At 42.7% G+C, this 19,374-nt stretch overlaps 1 protein-coding gene across 4 annotated transcripts in view; it reads left to right on the top strand.

The window, feature by feature from the left end:
• Window positions 1–19,374, top strand: part of LOC134539231 (uncharacterized) — a 139,485-nt gene that overhangs the window by 79,048 nt on the left and 41,063 nt on the right. The window contains exon 1 of one of the 4 annotated variants that reach the window (XM_063381029.1): window positions 19,173–19,354. The exons of 2 other annotated variants lie outside the window; for them this stretch is intronic. In XM_063381029.1, the coding sequence (XP_063237099.1) occupies window positions 19,307–19,354 (48 nt within the window). In that variant the 5' untranslated portion in view covers window positions 19,173–19,306. Of the gene's footprint in view, window positions 1–19,172; window positions 19,355–19,374 lie in introns of those variants that run through there. One more of the 4 variants, XM_063381030.1, reaches the window with a different exon arrangement.

Below are 19,374 nucleotides of genomic sequence, written 5' to 3'. Positions count from 1 at the left end.
CGAGAGACGAACGCGAATCATCTGCGCCGTGGGAATATCGCCCGGAGATTTGGCGTCGGAGATAAATGTCGCCGTAAATCTTCCAGCCCGACCCAGTCACGGCTGGACTCTGGCGGTACCAACTGCTACATCTTAAATTACCAGCGATTCGGAACAAAGCAAAACATTTACCGATTTCTTCTTTATTTTACCGTTGAAGCTCTTCATTTTTTTTTTCCTGTAGGAGGAGTTTTTGAACAAATTTTACTTTACCGTATACTAATAATTAAAAAAAAAATACTTTGGAATTATTTATCTGTTTTATATTATAAATGATGAAATAACTTGAAAATAAAAATTTATAAATACTACCGAATGACCTATTGTTAAAATTTGTTTATTAAGAATTATTGAAATTTTTTTCAGTAGTGTTGTTTTAATAGTTACAAAAAATAGTAATTTATTCATCTGGCGTTACGTCTGGGTATTTTTTTTTAATATTATGTTAAATTCAGTTGTTTTAGTTAATAAATAAACATTGGTTTTGGTTTAGAGTTTCGTAAGAGTATGTGTTTTGTTTTTTTTAATGCTGCAGGTGGAATGCACTTTTAAATTAACGAATTATAACTTTAAACTTCTCATAAAATCAAACGTTTCTTATCATAAACTCATAATCTCAAAGCCAATCGGTAGGGATATGTATTGCGAACCCAATCTGAACGCCCATTAAGACTGCAATAGCCGTGTAACTTACATGTTTGTTGGCTTCTATTTTCGCTAAACAACTTTAGAAGTTTATAACAAACAAAAAAAGAAAAAAAATAGTTTTTACTTCTGCTAGAAATAACTCAAATAACATAAAAATTAAATTGTATATAATTTTTTTAATGACTAATAACATAGATTGATGTATCACAAATATCGATATTTGTAGGCTAATATTTTAACTGCACCGATATCATTCGAGCGATGTATCGACGCGTTGAAAATTATCCCCTGGGTCTGCAACTACCCACACCCCTCGCGCCGGTGCGAAAGTGGACTCGTCCGGCCGGCGCGCGCGGACAGATCTCGCGGTAACAATTTTTTTTTTTTTTTCCTAGCCTAAGTTAATTCTAAGTGTGTAGGGGAGGGTCCAGGTTAGGGGAGGACCTAAGTGTGTCTCAGGCCGAAGCCTATACACTCTACCATGCGGGTTTTTAACCATGCAGGACAAGGGCGCGTGCATCGTGTGCTATTGGGGTTTACTGGCCAGCCATGGCTGCAATTGGCGCCATGACTGACGCCCCATTGGTCGCCTAGCTTAAAAGCTAGCTAATGTGACCCAGGTAAAACCTGCATAGACACAGGGAAAACCCTGGGCCGGTTCATGCGGGGATCAATTAACATGCATTAAGCAAGCAGGTAACTACTGGACAAGAGGAAGAAGGGTCCAGGTAAGAAGAGTTGGAGGGGCTGAAAAATCAACCATGCTGGAGTTGGGTGCTTGGGCCTTGCGGCCCGCATTTAAAGGTTGGGAACTCCTGGGTTATTATTAACCAGGGGCGCAAGCACCCCCAGGGGCGGGCGACTTCACTCGTCAGCCCAGCCACAGCTGCCCAGGCAGCCACAGTTAAAACAGAAGTGGGCAGACGAGCCAGTAAACCGGCTCGAACTGCTGGCTCTCGGAGCGAAAGGCAGCCTGACATTGCGCCATCTTCATCTTCCTTCTTCCAGTCAACAGCCAACGACCTTTCAAGCCAGGGTGGGGGTAAGTCGTTCAGGCGAATGAAGTATCTTGCGAGTCGGACCCTCTTGCCCCCCAAATTCCCGGGTCGGTTGAAGGTCGCGCCGCCCAGGCTACCACTGGCTCCAACAGGGCCCCAACTTGAAGGCGCCGCCATCTCTTCCTTCAGAATTCCGACGCTGTTCAGTTCCGTTGCGCGCGCGGCAGTCCACAGTTCCGCAAGTTCCAGCCCGCAGTTCGTCTACACTTCGCTACTAAGGCACATCGAGCTCCCCTGCGGTGCCTTCGCCGACGAAGCTGCTTTCTGCCGCGCGCCGAGCTACATTCAGGCTACCTTTCTCCCCGACAGCCGTGATAACGACTCCACAGGCCGGCCATTGGTCCGCGGACTGCTATTGGTTATTCACAGCCACCCCAGCGAGATTGCAACTCTCGGGCTGGGCTCCCGTATCCGCCACCCGCGGGACGCGGTCGGTAGCAGATGGCGCTGCTAGGCCGCCCCCAGCACGCACACAAAACCAACACGCACTGCCAGCCTTCGGTTACCCAATAGGGCGCAGGGAACTCCCAGCCAACAGCCCGCGAGAGAGATGCGCACGCCCCGAGAGACGACCACCGACCTCGCGGTAACAGTACCTTACCTGCGCGGTTGGAAGGGGTAACAGGGTCAGCCGCGGGGAGGGGGGACTTTGTCTCGCTGCACCCACCTTTTACCTGTCGCAGAGCTGTCCACGGTCCACCCCTGGGCGCTTGCAGAAAAGCCCCAGGGTCCCTCTAAGAGGGATACCTTGTGCGCCGTCACACCCCTCCCACGCTAAAAGCGGCGAAGAAACACGTCCGGGCAGTAAATAACTCACCTGGGGGCGCCATCATCCCTGTCCGTCCTAAAATCCACGTTCAAGTAAACACGCCTGGCAGACGCCAGGGATTGTGAGAGTTCTCGGAAAAGAATTGTTGTTGGAAATGTGCCTGCCATATCCTGAAGATATTTTGTGAAGGGAATGAAGGCTCTCTGGTGTTCGCTGAAAAGTGATACCGTTCATCGGGGCCTCAAATAACCTCATGCGCTGTCCGTGCTATGATTTTGTGTTGCTAATAATTGCACAGTTTCGCTTCATCAACGATTTATATCCACGCCTCTGTTTAGTTTTTTTTTTGCTGCATTATTTATTACTCTTAATTCGGTTATTGTTAATTCGCATATTTATAGCAAAATTGAGGCATTCAGTGTTTATTTATTCCTACAATTGCTACCGTAAAAATTACGTTAAAAAAAAAAAAAAAAAGTAGTTTCGTTTCACTGTAAAAACGAAATAACTATATTTGAAGTACCTGCGTAATAGTAAAATGCGATCACATGAGCCTTTTAACTACTGTTGGAGCCACGGTTATTTCGTGGATTTATTCCACTCCAGGATGGACTCGAACGCATATTTATAGTCGAGCCGTTGAAAATGCTCATTGGTGACATACTTTGGCGGGTACACGTGAGTGGGTAATCACTTCTGCGTGTTTGTAACTGGCCCAGGGTCGACTGCTCTGTAGCCTAGGGTGACCAAATCATAAACTTGAAAAAACGGGACACATCCAAGGAGGGTTTGGGGGCGATACCCTCCAGCTACAGGGGGGTCCGAGGGACCTGCATCGAGACGTAATCATTGAAACATGCTCTTTTTTTTTATGCTAATTTGAGACCTATAAATATTTTTCAATTTACCTATGAATATGTATTTTAATTTAGATTGTGAGGCGTATAATAATTAAAAACAACAATTTTGCAGTGAATACTTATTTATTATAAGTATTATGCCATACTTCAAAACATAATTAAACAAGATAACTAAAATTGTTGGTAAAAGTTATGTTAAAAATCTTTAGGATTTCAATCGGGGATATTTTTCTTTCGTTCCAGCCAATTTTAAAACCTCTTTCTTTTCCAATATAAAGTTGTAAAAACTACAACAGTCCATTTTTAAATTGTAGAGTACCTGCAAGATTGCAGAAAGGGTATCCACTCCCATCTTGTTCCTTTCATCCGTCCATTGAATGTTCAACTGTCGGGGAGAGGGGAAGACGGCAATGGGCGAGTTCAACTGTCGAGAAGATGGGAAGACGGCCCGAGGAGAGGCGCGACAAAAGTGTATCAACCCAACGTAAATACGGGACATTTAGGCGTCCCGGGAGACTTTTTCGGGACCCCGTGTACGATCGTTAAAAAACGGGACAATCCCGTTTTTACGGGACGTTTGGTCACCCTACTGTAGCCCCATGCGCGTGAAGCAGTGTATAAGTGCTTCGGTTATTTTTAAGTAGAGACCGGACAAATTCGCGGTTTCGATGGCCTTCAGGATAGACTGCACATTCCCCTGTACACTCGGGAAAATAACGCAAGCTCATTGGATGCTGACTTGTAAGTCGTCTCACTTGGTTTGTCTGTGATTCGATACTTCTTTGGTTGAGGGTTTATAGTTGGTTGAGATGCGTCCAGAAGAACAGTAAGCCAATAGCAAAATCATCTAAGAGATATATGTATTTGAATTCTAGCCTATCGCTTAATGAATCCGGGAATTTTTCTTTTGAAGTGAATACTTCTATAGAAAGGTTTGGATAGGGAGTAAATTCATGTAAGTCGTCATCGACATGGTCACGTGACGTGTTAATTTTTTTTTATTTTTCAAGGATAGAACTTAATTTATTCTATTTTTAAAGATACAAGTTTTTAATTTTATATTTATTTTCCAAAGAAATTTTATTGTTATTGTGTGGTACATATTGCGAGTATTGGTTATTTTTTAGTAGGTAGTTAAGTTGAGGTTATGTTTTTTTCCTTTTGTTTATTTATTTGCGATGTGAATTTCTTCAAATGTCAGGTTATTGATTTATCAGAGATAATGTGCATTATTAGTAGATTTAAGTTAATAATTTTTTATTCTTTCAATGAAAAAACTTATTTTCTTCTAGTTTTAAATTTATTATTGGTATTGGCAAAACTTATGGGTTCGCGTCACCGACATGCTAGTAATATAATACCAAAATCATTTCCTTGCGTACATTTGACGTAGAAATGATTTCATGTTACACATTTAAAAACAAAACTTTTTTCATTGTCCGTGTTGAATGGCAATAGTGTCGCCAAGGAACGACACTGTTAATGAAGTAAAACAATCTTAATTCTGCAAAAAAAAAAAAAAAAAAAAAAAAAATTAGGTCGGTTCTTACAGTTTGCAGTGTCGAGGATGTTGTTAGTCCACTATACACAATAATGTTTACATTCACTGCATTCATCTAGCCTGCCACCTGCAGGTAGCCTGTTGCAGTCGCGCGCTGCAGTCGCGCGCTGCAGAAACAGTTGAAGGAGTCGGAACATCGCCGCGTCTTGCAATGGGGGGGGGGGGGGGGGGGGGGGTAATTACAAAGCTTAAGGGCTTATACCGAGCGTGGTTTTTGCTCAACGAGACCAGTCGGTGACAAATAATGTGGGCTAGAATTATTCAAATTTTATAAACTGTAAATAAAATTATAAAATTTCTGTAGACATTTTCGATAGTGCCAGAATGTATTTTGGGATACGTCGAGCACTTTGAAACAAGGACAGCGTAATATCAGTGCATTGGAAAGAGAGAGTGGATGTACATTAAATTGAACACTGCAATATATATTGCTTGAATCTGTGTGTGAATGTGCGAGTGACTTGTTTTAATGTAGTAGCACCTATTGTTTTGATACTATTTGCTGTATGTTTAATCACTTTCCTTTTTATGTATGTCTATGCTTAATTTTTAATTACTTTAAATTAGTTATGGTTGAATCTTTTGTAATAGTTAATATTTGAACATTAAGTTAAAATTTTAATTTGTTCTCTTAATATTTAGTTAACATCTGCTTATATCATGCTTAATTTTTAATATTCCACTATTTGATGTAATTGCAGAAAAGTGGTTAAGTGTAAGAAAAGGCGTACCGCCTTAACTTCGCCACCAATAAAGACGATAAATAAATAAATAAATAAATAAGGATGAGACATGCTGTAGATATGAGCCGAACCCATCTCGTGCTGAAGTTGGCGCTCTGAAAGAACAACTGCCCCGTGGTGGTCGCGGCCACACACGAATCATCGCGACCGCACAGGTTGCGTCGTTGTTGAGTCGGAGCTCCGGGCCGGATCCATGGAGGTCGTGCGGCGAGCGCGGTTGCGATCTCTTTGTCCGCGCGCGGGGGGTGACGGGAGCCTCTTCAGTCGCGGTCGTGATAGGCCACGGGTCACCCCCTCCCCTGCGGCTAGCCGCTGTCCCGTGACGTCACCCCCTCGCAGTCACGGGTCGCACCAGGACGGGTTTACTAGTAGCTTTGAATATATATACTGTATAGAAGTCGCCAGCCCAGGTTAAAATTTCTAATACGGTTTTGAGGTAGTTGGTTAATTCACCGCCGCAATCGCCACCATCTCTAGGGCATCGACTTGTGGTGGTCCCTAGCGGACAAGTGTCGAACTCTTCAAACACCCCTTCCCCCTCTTGTTGAACGAACTTGAGCTGCAGAGAATGATGGGTGGGGGGTGTGGGGAATGACAGCGGGCGACAGAGCTGCGCTCTAACGTGTAAATAACAACTAAGACGATACAGGGCGTTACGGCAGCGCACTGCAGCGGTGAAGTTCCCAAGCTGCTCATCATACGCTTCTGAAAAACGTAGAGTAAATCCTATCCACTCGTGACTTCTATACAGTATATATATTCAAAGCTAGTAGCTAGAGGTGTAAAAGTAACGAAAAAAAGCGTACCCGTATGTATTCGTTACTATAACAATAATTAGTACTCGTTACTATCCTATCGTTACGTTACTCGTTATTTCTGATACTACATAGCATGCAATGTTATGTTAGAGCAACGAATCTAGTCGTATTGCGTACGCGTACAGTATGACGTCGCGGCGTCGCAACAATCTTAATTTGTAGAAAAAATACTTATACATTACATACCAAACTGCGTAAGGTGCATTTTTTTTTCACTTTTCCGTATTTTTATCCAGACTTGTGTTTAATTCATTCTAAATTAAATTTGATTTAATAGGTAAAGTGTGTAACTACAAGTGAGCTGTTCCATACTATCGAAAATTGCGAGTAACGAAATGCGTTCGTGTGTAACGTTTCGTTACTCGGTACTAGATGGCGCACCCGTTACTCTCAGTACCGAATACATGCGGTTTGCTGCAGCTCTACTAGTAGCCATTGCGTGTAAGCAGCAACAGAACTGAAACCGAAACCACGTTTTGCGCGACATTTGACGCTATCTGCCGGGTGGGCCCCATAACTACTAGCAAAAACAACTCTGGCGGAAGGTTCAAAATCCAAAGTGTTAGGTTTATAATGTTAATTTAACCAAAGATCGTAATACGAAAAAAAAAAAAAAAAATGGGGATCTCTGGCCAATTAGCATTGGCAAGCGCGAGGAAATTCACTGCATTTCTTTCAAGCTATTGTCCACTCCACACCGCTAGATGTCTCCCACGACTGTAATTACTCAAGGGGTTCACACCACAGTCAGTGCAGCTGGAAAGGGGTTCACACCAGTCAGTGCTGCTGGAAAGGGGTTCACACCAGTCAGTGCGGTTGGTAAGGGGTACACACCACAGTCAGTGCGGCTGGTAAGGGGTTCACACCACAGTCAGTGCGGCTGGTAAGGGGTTCACACTACAGTCAGTGCGGCTGGTAAGGGGTACACACCACAGTCAGTGCGGCTGGCAAGGGGTTCACACCACAGTCAGTGCGGCTGGAAAGGGGTTCACACCAGTCAGTGCGGTTGGTAACGACCCGGTAGTGTCGACTGTGGTGTGGAAAAAAATGTGCTATTTAATACCACAAGATTTTCCTTTTTTTTTTTTTGGATCTGAATTTTATAAATTCCCCGGACCTCCCTCTCATACGTCGTGGAGCCCTGGGCTCCCAGAACTGTGTGTCCGCCCCTGCGGCACAGTCCGGGCCTACCACAAAATTAATCCCGGAGCCGTGCCTGTCCCTTTCAGTTCCTCTTTTCCCCCTCCCCTTCATTCACGCACTGGAGTGAGAGCTAGGCTTCACTTCCGGACCGGATGTCGGCACGCGCTGATGTTTGGTTGGTTGTGAGTTGGGGGGGGGGGGGGGGGGGTGAGGAGAGAGATCACACCCGCGGCCGCAGGTATCAGCGGCTATCTCCGACCTGCCCTCGAGATAAGGGCGTAGGCCGTAGGGACGTGTGTCAGGCCGAGCACACAAGATAGCGTCGTGTCTTATCGCCAGACCGGAAGTGTTTGTCCGGAGCCAGGGACACAGGTGCGGGACTGGAGCGAGTTGAATGTTCATTTTACACTTGTTCATTTCTCTTACTTGTCAATCGTCGTTACTTATTTATTTATTTATTTATTTATTTATTGTCTTTATTGGTGGCGAAATTAAGGCAGTACGCCTTTTCTTACACTTAACCACTTTTCTGCAATTACATCAAATAGTGGAATATTAAAAATTAAGCATGATATAAGCAGATGTTGACTAAATATTAAGAGAACAAATTAAAATTTTAACTTAATGTTCAAATATTAACTATTATAAAACATTCAACCATAACAAATTTAAAGTAATTAAAAATTAAGCATAGACATACATAAAGGAAAGTGATTAAACGTACAGCAAATAGTATTTTTTTTTTTTTTAAATGTGCTACTACATTAAAACCAGTCACTCGCACATTCACACACAGAATCAAGCAGTAGAGTAGCAGCGAAGTGGTTATGGTAAGCAGTTGTTACAAAGATGTTTTTTCAGCCTGTACTTAAAGGAAGCTACATTTTTTTTTGCTTTGTCGCTTGGTCTAATTTATTCCAGAGCCAACCATAAAAAAAGAGAGAGATGTTGGTAACTCACGTAGTTATGTTATACCATGGCTATAAAGTAAACCTGTGGACTGTGTTTCCAGGGTATAGGTTTTCCCATGTATTTTTAGTAAAATGAATGGCATTTGGAATTTGTTCTTATTCACCCTATTCTACGATACCGCTATGTTCATTTCTCATGCGCTTTCGGATTGTATTCCAGTATTTCTTTTCTTCGCCACCACATCGACGCGGTATTGGTTAAGTAAATGCGAAATTGATTGCCCTCAAAGAAAATAAATAAATAAATAAATCTTTCGGCCCAAGCATTTTGCGCGAGGGTCAACTCTCAACGCAACGACCATGTGTCTGAAAGCCTGGAAACTCAACATTGTTTTTCTGTACCCTCATGCAACCACCGACTACACTGTCATCCATGAATCTGCAAATGAAGTAACATGGTCGCGAGTGCGTGACGATGGAATGTATTGAATACATCGAGTTTCAACGGGGTTTTTTTTTTACGCACGAACGGAGGCAGTACCAGTCTCGCATAGTAAGAGTGTTTATAAATTACCTCGAGACCTGTTTTTTTTTTTTTTTTTGCCAGGATGCTCGGTACGATCACAGAACACTGGAAGTTTTTTTTTTTAACTTTACATTATGGACTATATTATACCTGATAATTCCATTTTCTTCTGTTATTATAGAAGCGATCAGGTGGTAACACATTACCGTAAAATAACTGCAATAAGCAAACAATACTAGTAAGGAACAGTTTTAATTCTTTTGTTATTATTTATTATTTAATTCATAGTAATTTCAATTGATGTTTGATTATAAGTATTGGCGCTCTCTATGAACTGCCAGAGGAACTAGCTGGCTATGGTGGCGCTGTCTGTCGCGTCGAGTGTAAACACTGCTCGGGGTTGGAGTTGGTACGCCTGGCGCCGCCGGGGGACAGGGAGGCTGTCTGCAGAGAGATGCAGGCTGGACCGCCGGACCTGTCGTCCCTGAACTCTCCCCCCACTCCACACCACTCCACACCCCCTCCCTCCCCCCCCCCTAACTGTAGGGCGGGCACCACGCCGCACGGGCCTCGTTCCGTTACTCGCCGCACAGTCGCCATGGCGGCTCCTGCTGGGGCGACTGAAATGCTGACCCTTGGAAGGGCAGCCCTTCGGGATTTTTCTGACAGTAGTGTTTTTGAAAGGTTGTCTGAATTGTTGCCCCTTGGATGGGCAGCCCTTCGGGATTTTTCTGACCGTGGTTAGTTTTTAAAGTGACCTAACCTAACCTAACCTAACCTAACCTAACCTAACCCAACCTAACCTAACCCAACCTAACCTAACCTAACCCAACCTAACCCAACCTAACCCAACCTAACCTAACCTAACTTAACCCAACCCAACCCAACCCAACCCCACCCAACCCAACCCAACCCAACCTAACCTAACCTAACCTAACCTAAACCTCTCGCGGAGCAGTACAAAGAGCGGGGACGCACCACAAACCGAAATACACTAACGCCGAAAAATGTTATTGCAGGACTGCCACAAAGGTTAGGTTAGACTAGGTTAGGTTATATTACGCTAGGTTAGGTTAGGTTAGGTAAGGTTAGGTTTGATTGTGGTATTTCGGCGTTAAGGTACATTTAAGAAACACACGCAAATTCATTTCGTTTGTTATTTCGGCGTTGTGTTACAGAACAGTTTTCTAGCTGTCGGCGTTGTGGTCAATTTTGACATTCGGCGTTATGGTATTTCGGCGTTGTGGTATTTCGGCGTTGTGGTAACGACCCGTACAGAGCCACCTACCAGCACGGGACGTAAACACAGGACGTATTCCTCCGCTCTTCAGTCCCGCCTCTTCACCCCCTCCCCTTTATTGTCTTTGAGACGCCGTCCAATGAGGGGTCGTGTCGTGAAAGGAGATGGTTGCAGCTCGGGTTACACGCCCCCCATCCATCCTCCAAGTTTGTGCTTCCTGGCGGAAGAGAACCACATTAAAAAAAAAACACGTCTTTGTCGGAGCTGTGCTCGGGATAATGCCGGCATGTTACTCTTCAGAACGTTATGCTTCTCACTCAGTGCTTCCTCGAACTGACAGACGTACAAGTCTGATCCCACATTGCGTTAGAGCGTCCATTCTAGAAAAAAAAATTATCGAAATAAAAAAAATTAATACATCCCGTTTTTTTTAAAAAGAACTGACTAAAAAGTATAAAATAATTTTTCTAACTCCCCTACAGATTGTCCTCAAAATTGTTTTAGATTTGAAACGAAAAACGTGGCGCGCATGCAATATATTATAATCTATGCATGAATAGCTAGTTCACTTGTCACTAACAATTATATTGCACTGCAAATAATATGAACTATTATTAGAGACCGGAAAAATTCGCGAATTCATTTCGCGATAGGCTAAAATACAAATAGTTATACCTCAGTGCTGCCTCTGCTATGGCCCACAACTCACATGAATGACGCTGAGAATGAGAAACCAATGAGAAACACCCAACTAACGATTTATCGACAGGCTGCTACGTTGGGACGTCTCACAAGACAGCAGCCAATGGGTGGGTGACATTTGACCGAGAGTACGTATAACTATGGAGTTCATCCTACAGGTCATTGAACCCGCGAATTTTTCCGGTCCCTACCTATTGTGTGTGTTTCCTTAGCGACAGCTACTGCCTACACTCCTTACTATTACACATAAACATCTATAAGATTTGCAGAGCGAATGAATGCAAGGAGATACATATCTCCACGTAACTTGTATGTAACGAATGATGATTGCTGGTGACGAGCTCGCCTAGGTCCGGGCGAGGAAACGAGAAAGATAGAGTTGCAACTCAGTGCTATAACTAACTCTCTTAGTTGCTATGGAAGTAAGCGAACTGTGCGATTTTATAGGCAACCTAACACCCTAAAAGTTGTTAACTTTTCTAAAGAAACCATTGGTTACCTTTATTTTTATTTTTATTTTTTGGTCGTTTGTTGCTGCGTATATTCACCATAAATGTTTAAGATTAACTTTTTTTTTCGATACTATGTTTCAAAACTGAAAAAAAAAAAAAAAACTGCATAGCCGCTAATTATGGGTGTCGAAATTCATAACTTCAGTTTCAATTGTAAAAAAAAAAAATACGAGCACATGTCAGCCATTGCTACCAAGATGATTTAACACTGTCAAAAAAAATTTTTTTTTCCTCCAAAGTTTAATAGTTTGCAAATATACTCAATACGCCACTCCGTTATTAAAGCATCACATAAATTCCGAACTAATAAGGATTTTTTTTTAAAATTTCAGTCATATTTAAGAAATTTTTATTAATATTTGATGGTGGTATTTCTCAGCCGCGCAGTTTTTTTTTTTTAGTGGTCATATTCCACCTGTTCAGTTGCTCCCCCTGTTCCGGGCGCTCGTCCTTGTGTCTCTCTGGGGGAAGCCTACGATTCACGCCGAGTATTCGACATGCGCATGCCCGAACATTACCGAATACTTGCCTTCGGGTGTCTTCGGAATTCTTTTCTTTTTTTTTAGGTGAAAAAACGTCTGTTTTAAATGCCGGAAATGTCAATGCTAACTTCTCCAATGCTACCAATGAGAAAATCTAGTCAATGTGAGTGTTACATATACTGGAAAGTTATGTATGAATGAAAACAGAAATAAAACACCTTTTATGTTTGTTCCACTGAAATAATAAATTTGTAATTATTAAGGTGAGCAATTTTTATAAAAGGGAAAATAATAATAAAAACAACTACTTTTTGACAATTTTTTTCTGACATTGTGATCTAATAGTCCACCATTTTAACAAATGATTAGGTTAGGTTTATGTATTACAAATCTGTGACATAGAGAATGAAAATTTAGGTCGTTTGGACAGTGGGTTATGATGATAGGTTAGGTCCATTTAATATTCTTTAAAATTAGGATGATTTGTTAGGATAGGTTAGCTACGTAGCTAAACAAAATAATTCCGAAGTCACCCGAAGGTAGAGGTATTCGGTAATCTTCGGGCATGTCGAATACCGGGCGTGAATCGTAGGCTGCCCCTCTCTGGAGCGGAGTGTGACGTGGCGGCGCCGCGCCTGTCCGGACCTGCTCGAGGTCCGACCGGGGTCCGTGTGTGTGTCGTCTGCGACTCTGCGCCAGTGCTGCGCGCGGGCCCGCGGTCTGTGGACCGCCGCCGGAAGCTTGTCCGTGGCCTCCCGTCACACTGAAATAAATTTTTGTATATTTTACAAGAAAAATCCTTGGAAACCCTGTTGCCAAGGATATTACTTGTAAAACTACAAGGCAGAGCTTTGTAACATGTGCGATTTTGCAAGGCTCTGCCTTGTAGTTTTGCAAGAAATATCCTTGGCAACAGGGTTTCCAAGAATTTCCCTTGTAAAAGTACAAATTTTTTTTAGAGTGCACACCGCGCCGCCGTATCAGTTGTTTCTCCTGACACAAAAACCACAAGCCTGTATTCTAGTAACAGTTGACTGCCGTGGTCATAACAGTAGATATAATAACTCCGCCCGTCCGTCAAAAGAACGAGTTTGCTAAACTTTTGACGGGCTGACAGATGAAATTTTTCGGTACCTACGATTGGCTGCAGGTCACGAGAGACCGATATCTGTTGGAAATATTTGTGATAGAACAGCAATAGCTAGAGAGTTATGGTGCTTATTTTGCAGAAATAGCCCTTAAATATTAGTAGTGACGAGAAAAAGAAAATAAAAGGAAATCAACATGGCGTGTGAGAACCCACCGCAAGCATATCTTAGTACCTATTCGCCACGTGGAAGTGCATCGAGGCCGCTGCTCAAGGATGTGGACGCGCCGAACAGGACGAACGCCACGATCAGGTCTGTGAACCGCGCAAGAAACGCAAGACGCACCAAGTTCAGACGACAGTGTTCACAAACAAGCCGTGTTGCGAACACTCGAGACGCCGAAACGCAACAGAAGAAGCATCGGCCGGGCTTTCTACTTCTTGCGTTTCCGCCTTCTACGTCATTGCAGACGTGATGCGTACAGAAGGCTAAGATTTTTCCTATAATTACAAGCAACACGTTTACTCTTATTTGAACTTTCACACAGTGGAATAATAAAACGCCTTTAAACCAAACTATTTAGAAATTATAACGTTTTCATAAAAAAAAAAAAAAAAAAAAACAACCTCCCGATGAAGAAGTTTTTATTTACCTACAAGTTGTTTTCCTCGCAGTTTCAAGTTGTCGTGTTGTATTTTTCTTGCGTTAATCGCGTGTTGCGTCCTTGTGCTGTTTAGTAGTCTATAAGGGCTACTCTGGCGCGCTCAATTCCTATGCGTGCAGAACTCTCGTCTTCTCTTGCTTCGCTTGGTGTTCGCTCGCGTGAAGATGAATCTCCGAAGAGCGACCGGTTACCCATCATCAGATGAAGATGCCTAGGTTAAGGTATGGCTTCACGCACATAAATACAGGATGTCCGTAAAATAACGTCCCAGTTTCAATGGAATATTGTAACAGTTCAATTTAGACTATTTAAAACAAATCATACATGGAATTGAAGGTAAACCATTGGCGGATTCAAGGGGGGCGGAGGGCCACCAGGGGCAAGTGCCCCCTCCCCCCGAAAAACCAGTTGTCTGCTACATTAATACTACCGACAAAAAGGATTGTTTCTGAAACCAATAAAATATTAATATAATTCATGAATTTCTTGTAGAATCATAAAATCTGGTGGTTGGATGTTATGTGTAGTGTGAGTAGATTAAATACAAAAGTAATTTTAAGACCTCTGTATCCGCCACTGAGGTAAACTAACCTAGTTTTTCTTACAAATGTTCAAGTATGTGCACCTTTAGTTAATACGGCACACATGAAACCTAAAATCCAATTGCAGGATAGTTTCACTTTCATAAAGTTCCATTTGGCACACCGACACGTTTGATACGTCCCCTAATTTTTTTTTTTTTTTGTTAAGAAAGTGGCTCCGCCATCTTCCTGTGAAAATTTCGTTGCATGGTGGCGCGCGCATCATGAAATATTTACAATCGTCATTTTTTTCCCCGTAACGCGCCAAAAGAGGGATAACTCAAAAAGAAGAAAGAATAAGTGGTACACACACACTTTAATGATTAAATTAAAGTGTTTGTTATATTCATCATTTTCATCATCATTTCATCTTTATCTCCTCCTTTTCGCCTTTCTTTTTTCTTTTTTTCACATTTGTATATTCGTAATTTTCATCATTCTTTCATGTTTATCTCCTCCTTTTCGTTTTTCATTCATTGTCGTCCACTTCTGAGCTATGGTCCAAATTTCAAGTACCTATCTAGCTCGTCTATGGTCCAAATTTCAAGTAGGTACCTATCTATCTCATCGGGAAGTTAGTTCAAAATCAGTTACAAAATTCCACCCGGACAGACATAGAAGAAAGCTAGTTAATAAAAACGTGGTAATAAAAAGACCGAGCACGGACGCGGGCCTCGGAAGGGCCTGGTGTCAACGGCGCGCATCGGCCATGCTGGTCAGAGCCGCGGTGCGCTTCCTGCCGCTCGGAATAACAACTACCACTCCCCGTTTCCTAGTCCGCGGCCTTCTGAACCAGCGGTGCCAACTGCTGCAGAGTGTTCCCCCTAGATTTCGATTAAAAACCCCTAAAGTTTTCATTGTACACCCTGTTTGAGAGATGATGATGATAATAATAATAATAATACCCATAATATGTTTAATCATTTTCCTTTTTATGAATGTCTATGCTTAATTTTTAATTACGTACTTTAAATTAGTTATGGTTGAATCCATTGTCATAGTTAATATTTGAACATTAAGTTAAAATTCTAATTTGTTCTCTAAATATTTACTCAACATCTACTTATATCATGCTTAATTTTTAATATTCCACTATTTGATGTAATTGCAGAAAAGTGGTTAAGTGTAAGAAAAGGCGTAGGTACCGCCTTAACTTCGCCACCAATAAAGACGATAAATAAAATAAATAAATAATATATTATTTTCTCTTTACCCTTACATTTCCTTATTTTTCTACCCAAAATTTCTTAAATGTTGTCCCCGCAAAAAATATCCCCCTTAAGAATCCCCATAAATAAATATACCCCCTAAAATAAAACATTACGTTTTGGTTCCCCCTAAATTTGGGGGGGAAAACCCTCAGGTTGGCATCCCTGCTTCTGAACCAGCGGTGCCAACCACGAGAGACTCTTGTGCCGGGGAAGCCTTCATTTCACAGACGAGAGAGCCACACTCGAAGTTCCCCGAAGTTCATGCCCGCTTTTTTTTTCCGTACCACAACAGGTGTATTCATTTGGGATGTAGCGTACTCATACGTCATACGCCGTTCTATCTCATTGTATAAACCGGTGTGGCATTACATTTTGCGGTCGATTAGGATAGGTTAGCTACATTATAAATACTTTAAAACATAGTGGATGGTTGTTTATATTATGTAAGTACCTATAGCTACATTAAAAATACTGTAAAATCATTTTATGGTTGCTTAGCAAATAACTTTTTAATATGTAGCTATCCAGCGCTAGGAAACCGTCTACATGATTTCACAGTATCTTTAATGCAGCTATCCTAACCAAATGGTTTAACATTTCGGTCTGCAAACGGATTGATTCGATAGCCGACGTAGTTGCTTGGGCAGCGAATTCTAGCGACGGCTGCGGTAACTACGTTTGATTCGCGTCGAGAATTGTACTTCACGATGCTTATCACGCCCTGCATTATTTAAAAATAAAAAAAAATTACATTAAATTTCTTGTCCGAGTCTCGTATTGTAAGTTTATTTGCAAAATGCGAACACACGAATGTACTCGTCACCGGGATCAGATGTTCACACATCACTGGCGACTTCTGAAGGACTCGCTCATGTTTTTTTTTTCCTTCTGTGGATATCGTTTAGGGTCCACTCCTTATTGTTAGGGACCGGAAAAATTCACGGGTTCAATGACCTGTAGGATGAACTCCATAGTTATACGTCCTCTCGGTCAAATGTCACCCACTCTTTGGCTGCTGTCTTGTGAGACGCCCCAACGTAGCAGCCTGTGATTCGATAAAGCTTTGGTTGGGTGTTTCTCATTGGCCCAGAGTCATCCAGGTGAGTTGTGAGCCAATAGCAGAGGCAGCACTGAGGTATAACTATTTGTATTTTAGCCTATCGCGAAATGAATCCGCGAATTTTTCCGGTCCCTACTTATTGGTAGTTCGTCCATCAGTCTAATGTTGGAGCACGCAGCAGATGGACCGCTCTCACCTGTCGGAGGCAGAGGTAACTGGCCCTGTTACCCTCCTGGGACTCTGGGGCGAACCTTTCTGTCGGGTCGCCACAAGGCGCAGGTATACTCGCGGGAGAAACTTGCCTTCCTTTATGTTCGGGCCTTAGCCCCCTACCTGCCCGAGCTCTTCTCTCTTTCACGATCACCTGTAGCTCTCTTACCTGCCTGCCTGCGCGCGGTACAGTCTGTGTCCCCGTAAACTTGTCTTACTTCCCAAAAGCAGCGCCGTTTTTGTTCGACGTATCACCTCCGTGAACAAAACGTCATGTATAGGGCCATGAAAATTTCGCGAAAAGATCCCAAGAGTAGCTGGAATTTAAAACACTGTAGCATCGTCTGTGTTTCGTGATTGGGTGAGTTACTTTGAGGTGCATGTCGATTGTTACAACAACCAATCACACTTAATTCAGTGTGGAAGCAAACTCGTCCTTAGTGGCTCGTGCAAACAAGGCAACGACTTCTCTCGCAGACGGCCGCCAATCACAAGAAAGAAACCGCTTGTGTAGGTATACCTTGTTGCAGTCTACTAGGCGTTTAGATTTTTCGCGAAAATTTCCTGCCCCTAGTCATGTACTTTTGAGAAACTGTCATATCTTGAGACAAGTTGTATGGGAACACTGTAGAAGGCCGAAGCCAAAAGCTGCCCTTAACTAGTTGTCACATGCGAGCGAGTCTTTGAAAGTACTCGCTAGAGATGTGTGAACATGTGACCTCGGTAACAAGTAAATTTACGTGTTCTCATGTTGCAAATACACTTATAATACGATACTCGGACACGAAATTTAACTAAGGATTATTTAAAATAATTGCCGAGTGTGATAAGTACACCAATATTGTGTTTTAAACTACGTACATCTCTGGATGCGAATCACACATAGTTACCGCACCCTCCGCTTGAATTCGCTGCCGTAGCAGCTACGCCTACTGTCGAATCTTTAGATTGGCAGACCGACATTTCAAACTATATAATGCAAAGGCCCTAATGAAAGCGCAAAATATATATATATATATATATATATATATATATATATATATATATATATATATAAAACCCCGGCTTTGGACATGATTTTTGACAAGTTATTTTTATTAAAATACTGCTCATCTTGTTAGAAATCTTTTAACAGTTAATACTACAAAGTTTCCTTTTACCGTTTTGAACTTTTTTCGCGCCATCTGCTACAGATGGCAGCACGTGAAAATAAATACGAGTGAAAAACAAATTGGGTTTTAATGAGTGATAGGAGCTTAACTTACATCATTGTTTAACTAATAAAATTACATAAGAGAATTTGTTTTCCCAAAATTGAGGTATTCTCAACAGTTGACAGGATTGATTAAAAAAAAATGACGAGCGGAGTGTTGTATGTCCGGACAAAAGGATAACGGATGGACGCGACGGGCTTTTGTAATTCAGGCTTTACATTTCTGGCTGGATTTACACGGATCCTTCTTTTACGTTCGTCACCCGTCCGTCAGTCCGTCAATCACGTGACTAGCAGCAGCCAATGAGTTGGCTCGGAAAATTCCACCCGTCCGTCCGTCAGTCCGTCAAAACCTTACCGAGCTTTAACTTTCAACGGTCGGAAGGATGGAACAACCTCCGAAATGTTACCAAGATACCTATTACCGGCCACCTTTACTAACTTAAAAGGTTTTTTAAGTACCTACCTTCATTTGTTTAGCTGCTTCCATTAAATGTTTATAACTTTACGTTTTAACACAGCAAACTGAAATTGTGAGAGCAAAAAAAAAATCTAGTTTAATTATTTATTAAGTGCTTGTCTCCGTAGCATTCACGAAATGCCGTATATCAAGAGGTAAGATGTTACACACCAATAAGAACAAACAAAAAAAAATGCAATCCCTGCTAGCTATATAACACGCAGAACATCCGGTATCGTAGTGCAGCGTAAAGCCAGGCGCTCTGATTTGTAGTGAGGATAACGCCTATAAAAAAAAAAAAAAAATACTAACTTTCATGACAGTCAAATATCTATAAAATATTAATTTTCACCGGATTTTAAGACTGATAGTTTGTTGGCAGCATCTAAATGGGAGAATAAAATTATTTGACGTACGCGACGCGACGGATAATTGTAGAGTCCAGCTACTACGTCCGTGTCGGGGGTCAAGACTCTTCCACGGCGGCTTCGGCGTTGCCAAATTTCCACTCCCTCTCCCTTTGCAGCGCTGCCGCTCGACGCTCTCCCCTCCGGCGGGCGGTTTTTTTCCTCCTCTACCTTTTGTTTACATCGGGGCGCCTGGTTGCCCACCTGGCCGCCGCGCGGCGCTGCGGTCGCGGGCCCGCCACGCCGCCATTGTTGCGGAGCCCGCGTCAAGACACAGGCGGCGTCGCGCGCGACTCCAGGCTTCACGTGTGCGCGTTTTGTTTCCGTGTGACATCTGCCCCTCCCCTAAGCCCCGTCGTCGGCGCGGATGTCGTGACCGGGGGACCGACGCGTCGCCGCGATGAAGGGCAAGCCGCGGTCGAAGCAGGCCTTGTACCAGGTCGCGAAGGTGAGTGCCGCCTCCTGCCC

This window comes from Bacillus rossius, chromosome 15, assembly GCF_032445375.1.
Source record: "Bacillus rossius redtenbacheri isolate Brsri chromosome 15, Brsri_v3, whole genome shotgun sequence".
Taxonomy (NCBI): domain Eukaryota; kingdom Metazoa; phylum Arthropoda; class Insecta; order Phasmatodea; family Bacillidae; genus Bacillus; species Bacillus rossius.
This window is presented reverse-complemented; position numbering and strand designations above follow the sequence as displayed.